The sequence below is a fragment of the Aythya fuligula genome, chromosome Z (assembly GCF_009819795.1).
Source record: "Aythya fuligula isolate bAytFul2 chromosome Z, bAytFul2.pri, whole genome shotgun sequence".
Classification (NCBI taxonomy): domain Eukaryota; kingdom Metazoa; phylum Chordata; class Aves; order Anseriformes; family Anatidae; genus Aythya; species Aythya fuligula.
Window position 1 is genome coordinate 40,549,402 of NC_045593.1, and position 20,448 is coordinate 40,569,849.

Sequence of the window (20,448 nt, forward strand, 5' to 3'; positions counted from 1 at the left end):
ATAGAAGTCCATTATTTCCAATAGCCAAAAGGGAAGATATGGCTGATTCTGCTCCCCTTTAAATTAACCTGTCTTTTTTTTTTTTTTTTTTTCTGGAATGAGATATAACAGTGTTTTGCAGAGGCAGGCATCCATAGATGTAGCAGCCATGGGAGGGAAGATGTTAAGGACAGGTGGGGGCTAAAGGATTTCAGAAAGACCACTGCTCTTTGTGAACCATTGCTAATTTTTGTGTTTTCTTTTTCTTATACTCATTTTAGAGTTGGTGGATATCACGTGTACACTGCTGCTACTGAACCCTGACTTCACCACGGCTTGGAACGTGAGGTAGGTTGCCCTGAGCAAATGACATCAGAAAGACCTGGGCCTGAATATGCAAGTCAGCCATAAGCTCCGCTTTAAGTGGTAGTTAATGACACAGCAACAGTTTCTCAGCTAAGGAGTGCTGAAGGAATGTTGAACATCTCTTTTATCCTGTATGCCTCATTTCATGCTGGTTTTGGTTTTTGTTTGTTTCATACAAAGTTTACGCTGCTGCACGTGAATACAGGAGTTAGGCCCCCCCCCTTTTTTTTTTTGGATGGGAGTCCCATTTGAACTGCCACTTCTCTTTTTGTCCATCAGTTGAGGCAGGCTTCAATTGAGTTGTAAACTTAGATGGACGTATCCTTTTTGCCAAATCGCATAGCACCCAACTGATGTCTGCTGTCTGATTTCATTGTTCCCATTTTACCATTCGTTCAATATTATACCTGAGTCCTTTTGAGCAAACTGATCAATTTACTACTACAACCAGTGCAGCTTGTCAAAGCTGAATAGCCCTTAATATACTGCAAGAGAAGGGGAGGAAGTTGTATTCATAGCGTTGTGAAGCAGATAATTTTTGTGTAAATCCTGCAGGTGGGAGAATATTTTTCTGCATCCCAGGTAAGATATGACACAGTCTAAAAGGAATAATTTAAGAGTGGTTAGAGGGCTGGCAGGAAGTTGTTAGTGTCCAGGAGGGCTCTTGTTTAAAACAAGAAAAGAAAACCAAAAACACTTTTTGTAGTTAAACAAAAGTAGTAGTTTAATTTCAGTAGGAAAAAATGAACAAAATGACCTAGAAAGCTGATGGCTGTGGGTTGCTGTCAACCCTATATATCAGAAATTCATATATATATATATGTTTTTTTATATATATATATGTATATATATATATATGTTTTTTAACTGGTGATACAGTTCTGGAGGATTCTGCTGGGATATGTCACTCTCTAGCGTCTTGAGTATAAGAAAGGCAGGTGGAAGTGGTAGCAAAGGGCTTACTGTCTTGAAAATGTATACCCCCAAGTAGCTGTCAAGTAACAAAATAGAGTTATCAGCATGTATAAACACTAGAGCTATTAGAGTAATGTAATCTTGTGGTACATAAAACTGAATTCAGGTTTTTTGCTTTGTCTTTTTTTTTGATGCAAATGCATCTATCCTTAACAGTCTGTGTGTTTTTTTCTGCCTGACAGCTGAAAGAGTTTGTTCGGACATACACGAGCGGGGTAGTTTAAAACTGCAAATGGAATAACAACATTAAGGAACGTAGGTGAAGATTGTCTCTTTTATGGCCTTTATGGTTTACCTCAGTGTGCAAAACTTGAGAGGATGTCTGTCCTCCTCTGATTTTTGGCGGGGTGGCCTGGTTGGTGTTTTGTCTTTGAAGCACTGTGTGTCACGTTCAGAGAGAGGCTGATGTCATACCAGCCATTCAGTAGCTGAGGGATTTGCCTCTGAGTGCTCTAGATGAGGTTCTGATGTGCTGAATCTACACCTGCCTTGGTTTAGGCTGCTGCTAGGCATTGGCCCTTTCAAAGGGTAGGCACTCAATGGCACAACCCAAACCAAAGCACAACACTTCAGCCTCCCTACTATGCTGTGTGGTTCCAATCTCAGCATACTACAGATCAAGGCAGGCAGACATGGATGATATATGTGGTCACTGAGTAGAAGACACGCTATGTTCTGCACAGATACCGGAGATAAATTTGTACTGTGGATTATTATAAGCAGGGAACTAATTGTGTGGGACTTGCACTCTGCTTGCAGAACATGATGGATCAGCCGTGGGATGATTGTTTTCATCTTGCAGAGGATGTTTTTTGTGCCAGATTCATCGTATGCTCTTGACACACAAATTCCCTGTTTTATTTGGAGAGGAAAAAAAGCATCATAGATTCTGAGAAGCCTAAAATAAAAAGAATAAGAGTTATTTACTGAATAGCAGCCCTTTCTGCAGAGTACTTTGTGTACAATCTAATAAGTTTATCATTTTAGGCTGAGATAATACGTTTCCTACATTGTATTCTCTGCTGAGAGCTTCAGAGGTAGTGATTGACCCAACAGCACTGAATGTGGAGAGAATGTGGTTGTTTGAGAGTAGGAAAAGGAAATCGCTTCCTTGGAGAGGAGACAGGACTTGGCAGAGCAAGAAGACAAGTGGTGATGTGGAAGGCTAATGTGTATTTGAGCTCAAATGATCATCAAAGAAAATTGTGTGTCGTTAGTGAAGCACAGGGGAACATAAAGCTTTAAATATGCTATCTGCTAGAACAGGTAATATAATATGTCTGTCTTGACTTTGGAGCTATTCGAAACAGCGTAATGTGCCTGCACAGCTTATTTTTTTTATTTATTTATTTTCATTAGAAGAAACTGGGAAGCTACAGAATGGCAGAGCCTATAACCTAAGCAGGGAGAACTGATCGAGAGCCAATTGTGTGGTGTAGGAACGCATGATAAAGGAGATGTGTCATTTCTTAGAACTCAGAGGGAAATTCCTGTCATACAGAATGAGCAACGAGGCATTTGCAGTTACTAATCATAACTTGCTTTATGTTTTTATGAGTTGAAAAATCTTTCAAGCTACTATGACCAAAATCTGTAAGTTATTACGAAGGAAGTTGTCATAGGCATCATTGTTGTTGATATCGTTGCTTACATGTATGATTGATCAAATGTCAAAAGGCATCAGATAACAAGAAGCTCTGAAAGTTCAAATATTTTCCCATGAGATATCAGTGACTTCAAAGATGTCATTAAAACATGAGGCAAGTGAAGAGCATTTCAGATTCTCTCTTACGGGAACTGGAATTCTGAAGGCTGAAGAGCTAACAATGGTTCATGTGGCAAAAACTGAGCTGGAAGTTGTATATCCTAAATCTGGTATTTGCTTAAAGAGACTGAAAGAGGTTTATTTGGAGTTTATAATAATGTAGTCATACCTATGGTTGAAGTCCCTTACTTATGAATGAGGGCATCTCTTGAATGTAAATCTGTGAAGCTAAAAACTGTTTTTCTACCACAGCAGAAAATTTAAATCTTGCCTCTGATGTTCCTCAACTTTGCAAAACTCAGAACAAATTTAAGAGTAAATATGTTTGAGCCTATTTATTTGCAGTTAATACTTTAGGGTGGAAAGGGCAATATCCCCACAAGGAGTCTACATCTTGGAAGGTTGCTGTCCTGGTAATCCATATCTAATCTAAACCTGTACATGTTGCTTTTTTTTTTTTTTTTTTAATGCTGGACTGATCTGAACTGCTCTTTCTCTGTCCGTGTACATGCTTTTTACCAAAATGTCACCTTTTGCATAGCAATAATAGACTAGTTCTTCCACCTGCCACGGTATTGCCGTGCTATGTTCTGTTTCACACCACAGAGATGTTTTACTTGGTACGTAGGAGTTGTTTTCATAGTGTATTTCTTTCCCATCCCACCAGGATTTTTTTGTTTGCTTTTTTTTTCCTATGCCCTTCGCCGACTGTCACTCCTCTAGCTTAACCTGGTGCCATGCATATGATTGTGATAAACAACATCATTTAAAAACAAACAAATGAACAAAAAGCCAAAATTGCTACAGCTTTATGCATGTTGATGTTCTGGAAGAGGCATGTTTACTGAAATCAAATGGCAATTTTGGATCATACCGTATCTTAACTTCAAAGCAGCTATCTAATAAGTAGATTGGATAATAGGAGATGGAAGCTAATGTTCTTGGAGTAACCAGTGACAGGGTGATGTCTACAAACATGCTTGAGAGGGGCTGGAAGAGTTGTAAATCTGGAAAGGCTAACAGGGTGTGGAGCAGGGAATTCTGTGCAAAGAAGGCAAAAAAAGTAAAATACAGACTTTCACTCTGCTATGTCTGTTGAAGGGGTGCTCTGGGAAGGCTTTTGTTAGCTGAACAGTAAGTTTTGTTAGGGCAAATTCTTTTTTTTTTTTTTTTTTTTTTTTTTCAACCAGAAGGTGTTTTATCTATGAATAAATGTAGTGATTTCTGCCTTTCTGGTGAGTTTGAAAAATATTTTACACACAGAGAATATTCCTCCCTTCCTTCTAAATTTAGGAATCAGTGATACTGTATCTTGAGACATATTTAAAAATTGTGTGTGAAAATAAGATGGGGGGGGGAAGCTGTGTGGAAGAGTGACTGTATTTTCAGATATACAAAATAATCTGAAGGCCTAATTTCAAGAAAGGTATTTCATCATATATGTAACTCTATTGGCAGTCCTTGAATCAAAGAAAAAAGAAGCAACTTATGTTATTAATACTCTTCTAGAGTGTGCAGACAAAAGCAACATTACTGTTAATAGGCATTATATGTAGCCCAAACTCCTTGGCTTTTTGATTAGTAACAGAAAATGTGATAGAGGCCACACCCAAAAATACAGTTGTTTCAGTGTTTTTTGTTGGTGGTTGTTAGAATTGGGAACCAACAGATAGAATGTATTAAGATAAACTTATTTGAGTTGGATTTATTTTGTTGGGCCTGGCTGAATAGTGATGCCCGTATATAACCAAGTGGAATGGGTCAATCCACCAAAGCCTTTGAATTTGACAGTGAAATTGTACTTTAATGCAAACAAAATGCCATGCTGTTTGTTGTTGGGATTTGTGTTTTGTTTTCAGGTTACATCTTTTATTCATACAAATTTATTTTATCTTTTGTAGGAAAGAATTAATACTATCTGGCACTTTAAATCCACTTAAAGATTTGCATCTTGGAAAACTGGCGTTAACCAAGTTTCCAAAGAGTCCAGAAACGTGGATTCATAGGTTTGTGTCCCGTGCCTTCTGTTGCTTTCCCAAACTTAAACGCTCTTCCTAGGAGTTTTTGTTTTGTTTTGTTTTGTTTTCTTCTGTGAGTGAGTTAAGCAGAGTGCTGGATGGAAGAGGACAACTAGAAATACAGCAGATTCTTTGAGCCAGTCACTGTAAAATTCAGTGCTTTAGCTTTTGAAGATGCTTCTCTTATTCTACACTTAGAACTACAATCATATGCCACATGATATACACAAAATATACAATCATATGCCAATGTATGGCATATTTTTTAATGAGCTTTGGAGATGGGATCATTTTTCCTAAGGGTTTATCATGTCTTGCAGGACCTAAAATTCTCATCCTGAGAATTTTGTTTCCAATAGTAACTATTTGAGCATTGTGGGTTACTGTCCCCTAGCCCCCCCAACTTATAACTCTATTGTTTGCCTACAGACACTTTGGAAAGAGAAGAATCTATAAAAGCTAATCTCTGTAACTAAAGTTGTCTTCTTTTCCATTTCTTTGCTAGTCTTTTTTGGTTTGGTGGATATGTTTTTATCATTTCTAATTTACACAGTGCCATTAAATCACCAATGCTAAATATTAAAACACTAGACCACATTTTTGAAAAATGTAACTCCAGAATTACTGAAACACAGAGCTAACTATTTTAGTCATGACTGAGTGTATGTAAAATTCCTGTAGCACAGCTGAGTGAAGTATAGACACATTGCTCAATTTTATGATAAAATTTCTTGGTATGTGTGATTTTTCTTTTTTATTATTTTTTTTTACATTTTTATTCATCCTTTTACAGACAATTTTCAAGAGATTTGAATGGAAAACATTAGAAAGCAGTTCATAATGTTTGTATTTCACATGCCCAGTATTGAGATAACCGTGAAGTTAATATCCTATGAGGGGATTCATATTCTATCAAAAACATACACAAGTTTCAGTCTTAAAGATAACATGAATTTTGGGATTAGGGTGTTGTTGGTAAATTCATCTTTTTGAGTTTAGTGGATGTGCTCAAAATTCTGGAAGTTTACATAGAATGCAATACATGGACTATTACTAGGTGTTACTCACTTTATAGGGTATCATTACCTCACTTAGTTTCTGTTATTTTCTATCTTAGTGGCATTGATTTAGCAACAACATTAATGAGTTTCTGCAGTGTTGATTTTTAATTTTGTTACCCTTCAATGGCTTTTCAGCATCTTCATTCTGACTACTCATGCTGCGTGATTGCTTTGTTTGAAGCAAAAGGATTGCATAGAAATAATGGAAGAACACCCTGCAGTTTGTCATGGTTTAGCCTTTCCTATGTGGTAACTAGCAGTAGAAAACAAATTTTAGCATGTAACTAATGTTGAGCTTGGTGCCATGCATATTGTTATATGGACCAACATACTTTTATGAAACTAGTCAGAAGTTTGACTACAAGCTAAGTTGTAAGGTTCTTGGTATTTATTTACATCTTAGAAATAATGAAAATGTCTATCTCCAACTTTAATGCAATCTTAAATTAGGAATATTTTTATTAGTGTTATAATTTGTTGTTCTTTCTTGTGTTTGCTCAGAATAAAAAAGTAGTTTCGAGAATGGTTGAGATTTTCCCATTTCTTGCATATATGGTGACTGAAGTTTAAAAAAATAGTAGATGGTAATGTTCAGATTACAATTGTTCATATTGTCTTCCAGTAGCTTAAATCTTTTTTTTAAAGGAACTAAGAAAAAGGCATGGTTTAAATAAATATCAATGAATAAGAATGTTATAAACATTTTTCAAATGAGACAAAAAGCAAACGGATTACTCTTTTTTTTTTTTCCTGAGTATTATCTTTTTTTACAGCTGCTATTTTATGTATGATGGAACTGCAAGGGAGAATTCTCAATTTTTATTTTTTTAGCTGACACTGTCATGAAATAATTATTAATTGCTTTTGAGACTGATATGAGTCAGTACAAAATAGAAAAAATCCACTGCACAAACTGAAATATGTCCAGCTTTCCAGACCATTTCCAGACCATGTGGTCTCACTGGCGTTCTCTTGACACTTGCTGCTGCACAGATATCTGCCATAATTTTCAGCTCTCTGTAGAGCCTGCAGATGTACATTTTCTGTAGCACTGAGGATACCTCTCAAAATACAATCCTCATCTAAAAATACTACAAAAGCCAGTCCAAAATAAAATGGAAAAGCCATGTGGGAGTCTGTACGTGTCTCAGAGTCTTCAGATCAAATATGTATTATTTGATAGTAAAGACATTTGTTTCAGTTAAGCCTGTAGCCACTGAAACATTCAGTCTTTTGCATTTTCTTTCTGCTGATGATGTACAGAAATTAATTTTGCTTGCAATGTGCAGTACTGAGAAGTGTAAAAAACGCACATGAAGCACAGTTAATATCTCTATTGAGTCACATTTTTCTGCCTAATTTTTTAAACTTTATTTTAGTGCTATACAAGCCTCTGAAAGGAACTTGTGAGAAATCATGTGCAGACCTTGAATTGTTTTCCTTATTTGTTGTTTCTTTTTGTTTTCTTCCTGTATGCTGTAAGTAGCCATGGCTACTTACAGTAAGCAAACAAACAAATACAGCTAAAGTTAAATTATATTGGAATGTGATCATAAAGTTACAGCTCTCAGTTTGGGAGCAGTTCAGATGGTTGTGTTTGCTACGTTTTCTTATTCAGCCTCTAATTACAGCATAGTTCAGATAATGGAAATCTCAGAAAAGCTTGATTGATTTATATAAATGCAAAAAATTGTTTTTCTCTAAAAATTAGTCTCTCATCATTAACACTGTACATCATTTAACCAGACGATGGGTGCTGCAACATCTAATTCAGGAAAACTCCTTGCCCACTCTTGTGAATAAAGGAAACTTGGGAGCAGCACCTGTGGAGAGAATTCATCGACTAGTGCAGGAGGAAATGGATGTCTGCTCTGAAGCTGCTGGGAGATACCCAAGTAACTACAATGCCTGGTCCCATCGCATCTGGGTTTTACAGCATGTGGGAAAGCTGACTGTCAAGGTATAATGCAATAGTGAATAAAGTCTTAAATTTCCTTGTTTAAAAATATATATATATTTTGCCAAGCAGATCCTCTGATATGGGTGGATAGTGTCATATTAAGTGAGTATAGACAGCTGAGCATGTTCTTAAAAAACAGGCAAAACATTGCAATATGTACTGGTTTGCATTTTTTTTCCAGCATAGTCAAATTATGCTCTGCAGAAAGAACAGATTTTTCCTGCCCATGTACAACATTCTGTTTGTCTGTTGGTATTTAGTGTTGGTGAACAGGTAGAGGATAGGTAAGACTACGTGAGCTAAAACAAAGAAGGAACAAAAAATGTTCCATAACACTAATCTTGAATTTCCTAATAGAATAAAAAGACAACACACAATGGATATTATTATGATAGTGTAACATGATGTCTTATTTTCCTACACTTACTCTGCTTCTCTGTCAGGTCAGAGTATTGATGTATTAAGACAGCAGGAATTACAGAGAACACATAGTAGTTCTGATAGCTAGTTTCTTAACTCCAACAGCATCTTTTGGCAGCTATGCTTTTGGCATCTATCAGGCCATTCCAGCTCCAGCAGTATTGCATGGTGGTGAATATTTAATAGCACATGGTAGTATTTAAAACTTTGAGACCTATGGAAAATTGAATTAATTCAATGTGACAAGATCTAAAATTATATGGGTGGTTTTGTAATATTGTGGTTCCTAAAATGATAGGTGAATTGACTGTGAATTGTAGGCAGATACAGTGACACATCATTTGCATTTCTAACAGCACTCACAGTATTTTGCTGTAAATCTGTAGCAGAAGTAAGGGAGGAATTTAGAGACGGAGGTTGAGTCTGTAGAACTCTTACTGCTAAGTCTTATGGGCCAGCTATTGCTAGCAGTGGATGTTGTTTTGCTCGTTTCCTGTTGTCACCTGAGAAAAATTAAAAATAGCTGTGTCAGATCAGTAGTAGATAGCAAGCATGTTCCAGGTTCCTTGAGGGAGACAACACAGAATTACCAAGTAAGATGTGAAAAGATAGGTATGGAAAGATCAGTGATACAGGATTGCGATAGCCTGGAGGTTAAAAATTAAGGTTAAAGAAATAATAGGAAATAGGCACTTTCACGTAAATCTTTGATAGCTTTTTTAAAAGCTTGGGGGAGAAGGAGACAAAAATTGTTAACACTATTAATTAAGACTCAGTAATTTTATGCTTTAGTTGACAGTAGTTTGGCTTAAAAGATTGGGTTAAAACCTTAAATGTTTTTTGCACCTGCTTTTTCTTAATAGTCAAAATAAACTCAGGTAGTTGCATCTTGCTAGAATGCTTCTCAGAGTTGGAATTTTTGTGGTGGTTTTATTCATTGGCAGTTGTCAATGTTTTGTGTGACAAGTCACAAGTGTGCCAGTGGAGGAAAATGCTTAAATCTGTTAGATCATTCCCAACTGTATTTGCTTTGGCAGCCATCCCAGTTTCCCTATTGGTCTTCTCTTTAGCCTTGTTACTAAGGAAGTGATAGTTTTCTCTGGTTTTGTCCAACTGGCTTTCATAGCCATTGGCAAAATTTCACCAGGGCTGCTGATTATCTAAGTGGGCTTAACCCACTGGGAAAATCCCCATACTGAATCCAGATATTTTTCATGGCAGCACTGATGCTCTCTTCAGAGACTATGCTCTTTAGATGGCTTAGCATTAGATGTTTCAGATGCAAGAAAATTAGGAAGATGTGGAACAAGGAAGATACAAAGAATCTTGAGATAAAGTTTGTATCTATTAGATTTAAAAGGTAGAATTAGAAAGTGATTATTTGCAAGATGTGTCATGAGAGAGAGGAAAAAAAAAAGAACAGGGTAAATGTGGATGTTACAGAATTTTACAATATAAATGTGTTTTTTTCTTGCCTGAGGTCTCATTTTACATGTATATGTTCAGCCAGTTGTGTGCTTAAGAATGATAAATTTCACTGAGATTGGAGGCTGAAACTGTGCAGAAAAAACAGCAGATAAAACAGATATTGTGGTTCTTCAGCCATTTATTTCTTGCTAGATTGCCTCAAGTTAGAGGACACTGTTTTATTTAGTGCCATATTTCTGCTGTGATGAAAACTTTGCCAGTAGTATTAGGTTGTTCTTAATACCATGGACAGAAAATAGATTCCCAGAAATATAATGTGTATGTTGTAGTATCACTGAAATAATACTTTGCAAAACCAACTTATCATTTATGAATTTATGTTGGCTAACTTTGGAGGTTTGGGGGGCTGGAGGCTGTTTGGTGTTTTTTTCTTTTTTACCTTTGTTTTTGTAAACCTAATCATTCTGCAGGCTGAAACTCAATTCAAGCTCAGGAAAAAATATATGAAATACTAGAGAGGAAAGTTTGAACCTCTAAGACGATATTCTCACAAAATATGGATGTGTCTTTATTCTTGCACTAGACATTAAAAAATATTTTGTTTGAATATAGAAATCTGTTTGTTTTTCCTGCAGAACTTCAATCATAGTAGCAAGTTTACAGTGTATTTTAATAGTCTTCATTAATATTAATTACAGATCTTTCAAGAACAGATTGTTCCAAGCCCATCTTATCTTTCTGGTATTGGAATACATAACTCAGAAAAGGAGGAGAAGGCTTGACTTCAGTTTTTTCCCTTGACGGTGCAATTAGCTAATGGGGAAGAACATTAACTCCAAGCAGCTAGTAATAGAGGAGTGTGTAATTAGTTGGAGAACAAGTGTAAGAGAGTAGTATCAGTATAGTCTGCTAAAATTCAAACCCATCACAGTGCATTAGTGTGCAAGGACAAAAATAGGATATTATTTAGGAACGGTGGACAAATTTGAATTTTCTTTAGACAGAAATAATCAACGTCGTAATTAGAGGGTGGAGAGTGACTGTACGGGTCATATAGTTAAAAATAAATAAAAATAAAAATACACAAAATAATTTTTTCCTGTTGTCATTCCCGGTAAGGCCTTGGCTTTTCCTTAGATGACTGAAACTCCAAAAATGCCTGTCTTGTGTGTGAGAGGACATTGGCATATTTATGCAGTGGTTGTTAGGAAGTGTTTTCCCCAGACACAGTCCCCTTTCATTTCCCCAGTGTACCGGACCAAGGAGGAAGTTTTGAGCTGCATTTTATGGTTGGTAAGCACATTTAAAAAAGAAAGAAGAGGGTCAGGGAGGGTGTAAAAGGGAGTGCAAACCCAGAGGTTGAGGCAAAGGTCGGCTTGTGCATCCTGTTCTGGAGCAGGGTGCCAATTCCATTGTACTCGGCTTACCCTATAAGATAAAAGAGGTTTTCAAGAATGGAGGGGGAGGTTTTCATGTTATTTCCACAGAGTGGCAAAGGACTTGCTCTGTTTGGTGTTGAAATAGAGAAAATTGAGTTGTTATCAGCTAAAATTAATCTGGGAGGAAAAAAAACAAACAAAACAAAACACCTTCAGTTGTTTGAAGCATCTTCCACTGTTACTCTGATGTTCCTGGAAGAGACACCCTTAGTTTTGCTGTAGATCTCAAGAGGTTTAATAGAGCTCTTCAGTTTTGCTTTTCTGAACAAGATTTTCTCTTTCAGATAAGGAATGATGCTAGGAATCATTCTGTTTACTCTTCATTATTTGAGGAAGTAAAATATCCAATTTTAATGTTCCCCTGTATCTTTGTAGCTCATGAACGTGTCAGTTAAATTAATCAGATTAACCTGAGATATAAGCTCTTCATAATGTGCCTAGTATCAATTGCAGCTGAATAAAGGCTGGTCTGATTTTTCTGATTTCATTATTAAACCTTATGTTGTTTTTAATAGGATCTTACATTTTTAATGTTCAGGAATTTAAATCAGTTAAGTTCAGTTCAGCTGAACAGAGAGAAATTAATCAAGTTTTAAGTTGAGAACTGGGAATGGGGACCATTAGCCCCATTGAGAATTCCAAGCCTGGAATAGAATCCAAGCCTTTATAAATCATAGAATATCCCGGGTTGGAAGGGACCCAAGAGGATCCAACTCCTGGCCTCACACAGGACCACCCAAAACTCAGACCATGTGTCTGAGATCATTGTCCAAACACTTCTTGAACTCCCATAGGCTCAGTGCTGTGACCACTGACTGCCCTGGGCAGCCTGTCCCAGTGCCCGACCTGGGTGCAGACCCTTTCCCTAACCCCCAGCCTGACCCTCCCCTGTCCCAGCTCCATGCCGTTCCCTCGGGTCCTGTCGCTGTCCCCAGAGAGCAGAGCTCAGCACCTGCCCCTCCGCTCCCCTCCCCTCGTGAGGGAGCTGCAGGCCGCCATGAGGCCTCCCCTCAGCCTGCTCTGCTCGGGGCTGAGCAAACCAAGGGGCCTCAGCTGCTCCTCATACGTCCTCCCCTCCAGACCCATAGCCATCTTTGTAGCCCTCCTTTGGCTACTGATAGTTGATGAGTTGATAGATCTCTGATAGTTTTATGTCCTTCTCGTACTGTGGCACCCAAAACTGCAGACAGATCAAGGTGGGGCTGCAGCAGCGCAGAGCAGAGCAGGACAATGCCTTCCCTTGACCAGCTGGCAGTGCTGTGCCTGATGTTCCCCAGGGTACAGAGTTGGCCTTTTTGGCTGCCAGTATGTATTTGACATACTTACTTTGATAGTATGTATTTGAGCCCTATATGCTAGTCATTTATGAAAACACTGAAGAGAACTGGCCCCAGAACAGAGCCCTGGGGAACCCTACTAGTGCCTGTCAGCCAGCCTGATGTAGCCCCATGCATTACAACCCTTTCAGCCCAACTCGTTGGCCAGTTGTTCACCCATCTTACTACATTCTTGTCTCGTATGCTAGACATTTAGTCCTGAAGCCTATTGTGAGAAACAGGACTGAAATCTTTGCTGAAATCCAAAAGACTACATTTCCTGACTTCCCGTGCTCAACTAGGTGGGTAACCTTGTCATACAAGGAAATTACGTTAATTAAACAGGACTTTCCCCTCATAAGCCCATGTCGGGTTTACTGCACTACAATGACTGCATTGTCTTCGAAGTGTTTTTCAGTAACTCCCAGAATAATCTCCATCGTTTTACCAGGCACTGAAGTGAGATCGACATCCCTGGCAATTATCAGGGTTTTCTTCCTTGCCTTTCTCAGTGGACTTTGAGGGGACTGGGGCCTCTCCAGATTCCCAAGACTATTAAAAAACAATCAATAGCGGTCTCATAAAAACACCCACCATCTCTCTGAGTACCCTGGGATGAATCTCTTTGGGTCCCGTAGAGTCATATGCATCCATGTGGAGCAGCAAATCCCACACAAGTTGGGGTTGGCTGGAAGTGTATCATTAACACAGGTGTGATCCTCCAGCTTGGGGCTCTGGGGATCTCAGGGCCCATCACTGGTGTTGATGACAGCAATGAATGTCTCTCAGGCTGAAGAAGGCATTAAATGTCTCTGCTTTGTCTACGTCCCTATTTGTGAGGTTACAATCCTCATCAAGGAATGGACCTTATCAACACTATTATTTAAAAGTGCATTTCAATCTGCTGATTTATATGGTGCTGCTGGTCTGTCTTTTCCAGACCTACCTCAGGTAGAAGGTGCTTTTTGCATTGTTTGTATTTGCTCTCTTGACTTTTAGAGTAGGTGCACCATAAAAGAGGTGTATTGCTAGTTTTGTGTATATCTTTCGTTTTATTTCTGGGAGGCTGTATCTGTTGTGCTGCACGAGGAAAAAGACAGACTTGTGCCTATGCAACTTGCTTTGCATCAGTCAGTTCTTTCAAATGGGGGAAGTATCTTAGAAAGAGGGCTTAAGGCTCTAAAACCAGTAAGGTTTTATACAGTTCTTCAGAAATTAATGAAAAAGGTACAGCTCTACGTTCTTTGAGAGTTTAAATTCCAGAGAGGGAGCAATGCAAGGCTGTAGCCATTTCTTCTAATAAAAGGAAATAAAGTGAAAGAAGCTTTGTCCAGTAGCCAAACTCACCTACCTAGAAATGAAAAAAAGTCCACAAATCAAAATTCTTAGGTGTCAGCTATGTTATATGAACAATTGCAATCATTAATTTAAGTTCTTTTGAAAGCCTTTCTGTGACTTCACCAATTAGCTGTTAAGTCAAGCATCTCAATTATAGACAAATAGTCTTCTATTCCATAAGCCCTAAGATTTAGAACATGTTAGTCATCAGCATTCTGTTTTGAAAAATTTAAGTGTACTTTGAATCTTTTTTCCTTTTTTAATCTCAAATACCCATCATTTACTAGGCAAAAATTAAAATGATTCTAATGAATAACATCCATGTAGTTTGATGTACCCTCTACCTAGTATTTATTCCTAGCCATTTTGAGGTTTTAAGAACTACTTATACCTTGTCATAAGTGTTTTGTTGTGTTTTCTGTTGTTGTTTGTTTCTTTCTTTGTTTTCCTGATCCTGTGGATTGCTGTGACACCTACCTTTTCAGAGTTTGGAATAAGTATAATTTCTTTAGGGGAATACCTGTCAGCACACAATGGAAAAGGTTCTTGTGGTTATTTCATTTTTCTGTGTTTGTTCTTAAACTAAACATTTTTATGTGTTTGTTCTTAAACTAAACACATTTTTCTGTGTTTGTTCGTAAACCACACTGACATAATCTATGAAAACACTAGAAGAGAGGGTTGCCCTCAACACAGAAGCAATAGTGGTAAATTCCTCTTTTATACCGGTTTATGACTGTTGCTGCTTTTTGTTTCAGATTCTCCTTGATGAACTTGCTTCCACTAAATATTGGGTATCCATGCATGTCTCAGACCACAGTGGATTTCATTATCGCCAGTTCTTACTCAAATCCTTGATAAGCAGGACTGTGAATGATGATAATACACTGGTACGAAATCAAATGGTAAATGAGCAAAACCCTAGTCTTCAAAAGGAGGAAGAATGTGAAGGGGCAGAAGCTGCCTGTGCGGAGGAGCAGAATGTGGATGTCCCCCACTATTTAGAGGAAGAGTTGGATCTCTGCACTGATCTGATTGACGCTTACCCAGGGCATGAAACCTTGTGGTGTCATAGGTAAGAGGACTTTGTCAAAAGAGTGTCTTTCTGATTGTTGGATTGTTCTTTGCCTGATATTTCCAGACAAGTAGTTTTTATGATTTTAAAAGGTACTACTCAATGGAAGATTTCTAAGCTACCATGTCTTGAGCGTTTGGAAAACATTCAGGAGAATAATCAAAGCTCTTGAATGGAAAATTTTATTGGGTTAAATTTCTTGTTGGCGTAAGCTTTGCCTGTCCGTATAGTTTGTGCAAGAGACACAAGATGCTATTAATTGGTCTTATCGCACACAAAATGTATAAAGGGCATAAGATGTAGCAATAGATAGGCTGAAGGATCATCTACAGAAACCGTCTGCTTTGCTAGCTGCATGTATATGCCTAACAAGGTAAGAGCAGGTTTGCCAAAGTGACACTGAGACTTTTTTTTTAATATGCTAAGCAAAATGAATGAATATATAGGATTTTAGTTTTTATCTGCACTGTGTTACCTAGCAGGCCTGGCTCACTTGGAAAGCACAGTGGCAAAACTCCACCATTTGTATGTGTGCTGTTACAGTAATGAGAACTGAAGATATATATGCTGTATGAGTTGATCTGATACCCTTCCTAAGTACAAAATCCCTTATTAAAATACAAGATCAGATGTTTATGGGATTGCATTCCTACTGTTTAGTAATCACAGAAGATCATTTGTGGGGTTTGAGGGAGACCAGCTGTTACATACATGCAAATATATGTATACAGCAGTTGCTTTCTGTAGTTAAATTTCTGCTGTTTTCTTCAAAAAGTCTTCTCTAGGCTGAACAGAGAGGCTGTGCTGGGGACATCCAGTTCCTAGAAATGGAAATTTCTATAGTTTGATAAAGAATTAGGCTCTGTAACAGTGAGATCAGACAAGATATGAGAGTCCGTACATGAAGTATGATGTCTGTGAAGTTCCTAGATTAAAATAATTCTGGAGATACAGAAGCTGTCTTTTTGTTCAACTTTGGCACAGCTACAACACAGGCATGTGTCCCTTTCCATTGTCTGTGCTCTTTATCTTCATTCCTGCATAAAGTAACCTAATGCACCATGCCTCGGGTGAACTTGCTTTGTACAGTCTGACCATGACAGCAGATTTTGTGCAGTGACACCTATTTGCAAGGGAAAGAGGTGAACTTTACATGTCCTTTGACGGTGCATGAGGAATGACTTGCTGGGTGGTAATGCAAATTTTATTACTGACATAGGCATAGAAAAGTACAATGGCTCCTTTACAGTCATTCAGCTTTCAATAAGCAGCTTTCCTGCGTGTTTGTGGAGAAATGTGGTGGGGTGGCAAATAACGCAAATAAAGAGCAAGAGCGTATTGTTTTCAGTGTATGACTTTTTTTTTTTCCTTTTTTCTTTCTTTCTTTTCCTCTGAAGAAGGCGTGTGTTCTACCTTCAGCACCACCTAGGCAACAGACTTCCTCTTCTGAGTGCGGTTGTGTCGTCCGTGGACAGCAGTGATGAAGCTTTTCATAACTCACACCCCTGTTCTGTGACACGTCACATGGCACAAGCTATGGATGTTGATGGTTTGAGTGAATCCATCTGCAAACAAGGTTATACTCAAGAAAAAAAACGGCTGAAGCGTGCTCCTTTGCAGGACTCTTTCGGGCCAGAAACAGAATACCGGTTCATTGATAAAGTTTTATCAACTTGCAGAGATGCGGACCAAGCCAGGTTTGCTACTGCTTATAGGAAATGGCTAGTTACTTTTTTAGGTCAGTGAAGGAAGTGTTTGAAGCCTTCAGGGTTGTTCTTTTAGTGCAATATTCTCTTTTCAGACACAAACGCATGTCTTCATTGCAAATGTTAGCTAACCATGTGTTTCTCACTCTCTTAATGGTCAGTCCTAAAATTGATACTCAGAGTAGAAGTTTGTCACTTTATTTATTAAGAACTGGCATACCTTTTTACTAAGCAAATACAGTTTGTCATTCTTTAACCTTTTAAGAAGTCACTCTTTTTCTACCTGTGTGCCAGCTTGCTACCATGCCATTGTCTTATGTTTTAACTTCTGCATTAAGGTGGACTCTGAATCATGTGGCTTTTAAGAAAACAAAAAAAAAAGTACGTTTTTGAAACAGAGTGTCTGGAAAAAGAATAGGAGGATTTGTCGGTACCAGCTTAACCTGTTTCCACGTTTTTCCTCTTTACTATACTGGATCGTGCTAAAAATGCATTGGATTCAGACTATATTTAGTGAGGGCTATTACATTTGTATTAGCTACCCTTAGCAGAACACCAGACTGCAGTGTTTCTTCCTTGAGGAAGTAATGGTGTTGGAGTCATACCTTTTATTATTGTAACTTTTTTCCCCTATTAGTTGTCACATGAGTTTGACAAGAAAGTATATGAAATTGGAATTCTGAAAAGCAGATGCATCACAAGCACACACACACTTACGGTCTGAGCTATATTTGGAAATATTTTTCATAGAGCAGACTTATTTACCTTCATATCCTACTTTGTATTTATTTATTTATTTTACCTCAACAATCCAGAATTAATGACACTTGATAAACATTTCTGAATGTATTGCGTACACTACAGAATATCAGCCTGCCAAGTCACAAATTGGTAACTTGTAGTTAACCAACACCATACAAATCCAGAAGATGGTGGACTAAAAAGTATTTCTGCTGACTGGTTGTTGAGACTGTACAATTCAAAAAAAAAAAAAAAAAAAAAAAAGACAGCAGGAGAAGACAGCAGGAAGAGACAGCTGTCTCTTCACTTCTTGTTCTTCTGCAGGGCTTCTGTGGTTTGTTTCTGTTGGTTTTTTTTTTTGTTGTTCTTTTTTTTTCCTTTGGAACCCTCTTTCGTTGCACTTCTCCAACCATAGGACCTCTGTTTACATAACTATAAATTTTAAGGGGATTTGATATACATTTCTGTTCTGTTGGAATTAAACATGAATGGTTTGTTTTGTTGTTTCTTTAGGAGTTGTCTATAAAAGGGATTTTTAAGGGGAGAAATATTGTACAACTGTAGAGGTTTGTACAATGGCAACATTGCCTCTGTTCCAAACAGAGAATATTCTCTGAGGGGATTGGATTTTCAAGCTAGAGTCTTCGCCAAAATTGCTGTATATTTCTCCTGCCCAAAGTGCCTCCTGCCTACAATAGGTTTCAAGCTGCTGTCTCTGTTGGGCAGAGAGAGAGAGCAAGAACAAGGGACTGAAAGACAGGTAGCCTGCTCAAAAAAGTTATCACCTGAAAAGAAAAAAGTGGTACTTGAGTTGTGGAATTCGAACAGTCGTAAATAATTTGGTGGATAGAGGTTATTCATGCATTTCAGAATGAAAATTGACCTCCTCTGGTCTTATAGAGGATGTTCATAATCCATTTCAGCCACAAAGTAGCACAGACATTTCTGAATATGTGCTCTTCTGTTTGTAGTACCTAGATACGTCTGACTTAGGCTTGAGGATCTACATGGCAAAGCTTTGTCTCTGTGAGCATCTATACCTTCCTCTGTAAAGGTAGGGAGATATTACATGGCAGTTTGTTTTGATGTGATCTGAGATGCCATCTTGGCTGATGGTTTTAGTTACAGAATAATGTAGCCGATGTGTGGAAGAGGTGTGGGAATGGCTTTAGAGGATTATTATGTCATAAGATGTTTTCTGTGTGACCACTGCAAAATTGGTACGTTCAGATACAAACTAGAGTAAACCCAACTCTAGCAAGTTACACCCATCCCAGAAGATGTGTTGTGTTTTGTGTATGAAAGATACACTAAGGCACGTGCAGTAGCCTGGGTCAGCTTGATTACAGATACCCCATTAACGACTAGTAGGAACCTGGTAACTGTGACATCAGCTGGCAGTCTATTAAGGACCTTATTTGTGGTCCTTTGTTAGTTAGACAGTAACTTAGTTGTGTTTTCTTTGTTTACCTTTGCAAAAATTACCTCCTCATAAGAAGAACAGAAGCAGACAGAAGACTGAGAAGTGGGAGCAGGATAGGAAATGTTTCTTAAATTGTGGGAGGGAAGAAATGCTCCCTTCTTGCACTGGAGTGATTGAGGCTTTTAGAGGAACTTGCAAGATTTACGCTAGACCCTGACTTGAAACCCGTAGGATATTTCTTCCAGACTGTAATCTGGAGTCTTACTTGGCTTTCTTGGAGCTAAATCATGGTTGTACTGTGCTATTGAATTTGACAATCTTCCTGACATAAACACTTAAGATCAAACAACTGCCCTCAAATGAATGAGTGCAGTTCCTATTTTTGTCAGCAGGAGTTATGCATGCTTGTATGAAGACAAGATTTGGTCCTACATAGCTGAATAGAGTTCCATTGTGCTTTTGTGCTTGGAAGATGTTCTGAGAGCTCTGATAAGAGATGATGGTGCTGATATTTTTATTACTTGCACAGGACAGTGGTGACTGTAGAATGAATCCAAAGAGTGAATTTTTAAAGCCTATACCTAATAGAAAAATTCCTTTTTTTTTTTTTTTTTTTTTTTTAATCCAATGAGAATTGCTGCTTTTAGAAATGTTTTCAGAATAGACTGCCACATAGAAAAGTAAACAATGGAAATGAATTTGATTGAAACAAGTCATGTTTTCCATCTGGAAAGATACGTAAACAGTAAGCTGACAAAAAAAAAGAAAAGGCTTTAATTTTTTTTCACTATAACAATGTAATTTGTAGGGATGAATAAAATAGATAACTAAATTATTTCCTGTTGTCAGTATCTTGAAGCCTCTTACGTGAAATGAATGGAGAGATACTTCCAGCAAATTGTATTAAATTCACAATGGTACGATGTTCTGGAACTATGATCTTTGGTACACACCTATTTTGCCATTTAATATTAGTTCAGAGTCCCATTTGGGCATGACTTGCAGCAAGAAAAGTAGCTCCAGGGCATTGGCAGTTAACATGGATAGAGGTTACTGTGTAAAGATACTTCAGGCATCTTAGTCTCTTTGTATTTCAGAGGTCAGAGCATTTTAATATCAATCTTCTCTATTTCACGGAGAAACTGTCCAACAGAAACTGCAGAATACAAGGCTCTAACTCTCTGTAAGTTCCTTCAGCTACAAAATCAAACCTTGCACATCTTTAAACATCTTCATATAGAATTCAGCATCTTTACTGAAATTACCTTCCACTGTAGTAGGTCACTTGCATTGATGCACGTTCTTTTTGTTCACTGGACTAATCCTTGTAGAAATGTATTTGTGCTAGAAATAAAGGGTTTTGAGGAACAATTTGAAACTGCAGAAGTTAGAATGGAAGGAATCACGGTTTTAATGGGTTGAATTTGCTGCTGCTACA

At 37.8% G+C, this 20,448-nt stretch overlaps 1 protein-coding gene across 1 annotated transcript in view; it reads left to right on the plus strand.

Annotated features, from left to right (window-relative positions):
- PTAR1 (protein prenyltransferase alpha subunit repeat containing 1) overlaps positions 1–19,583 on the plus strand; it is a 29,142-nt gene extending 9,559 nt beyond the window's left edge. Inside the window, exons 3-7 of the mRNA XM_032206539.1 lie at positions 261–327; positions 4,987–5,091; positions 7,911–8,124; positions 14,824–15,140; positions 16,538–19,583. Of these exons, the coding sequence (XP_032062430.1) occupies positions 261–327; positions 4,987–5,091; positions 7,911–8,124; positions 14,824–15,140; positions 16,538–16,886 (1,052 nt within the window). The 3' untranslated portion in view covers positions 16,887–19,583. The remainder of the gene's footprint in view (positions 1–260; positions 328–4,986; positions 5,092–7,910; positions 8,125–14,823; positions 15,141–16,537) is intronic.
- Positions 19,584–20,448: the final 865 nt, after the last annotated feature.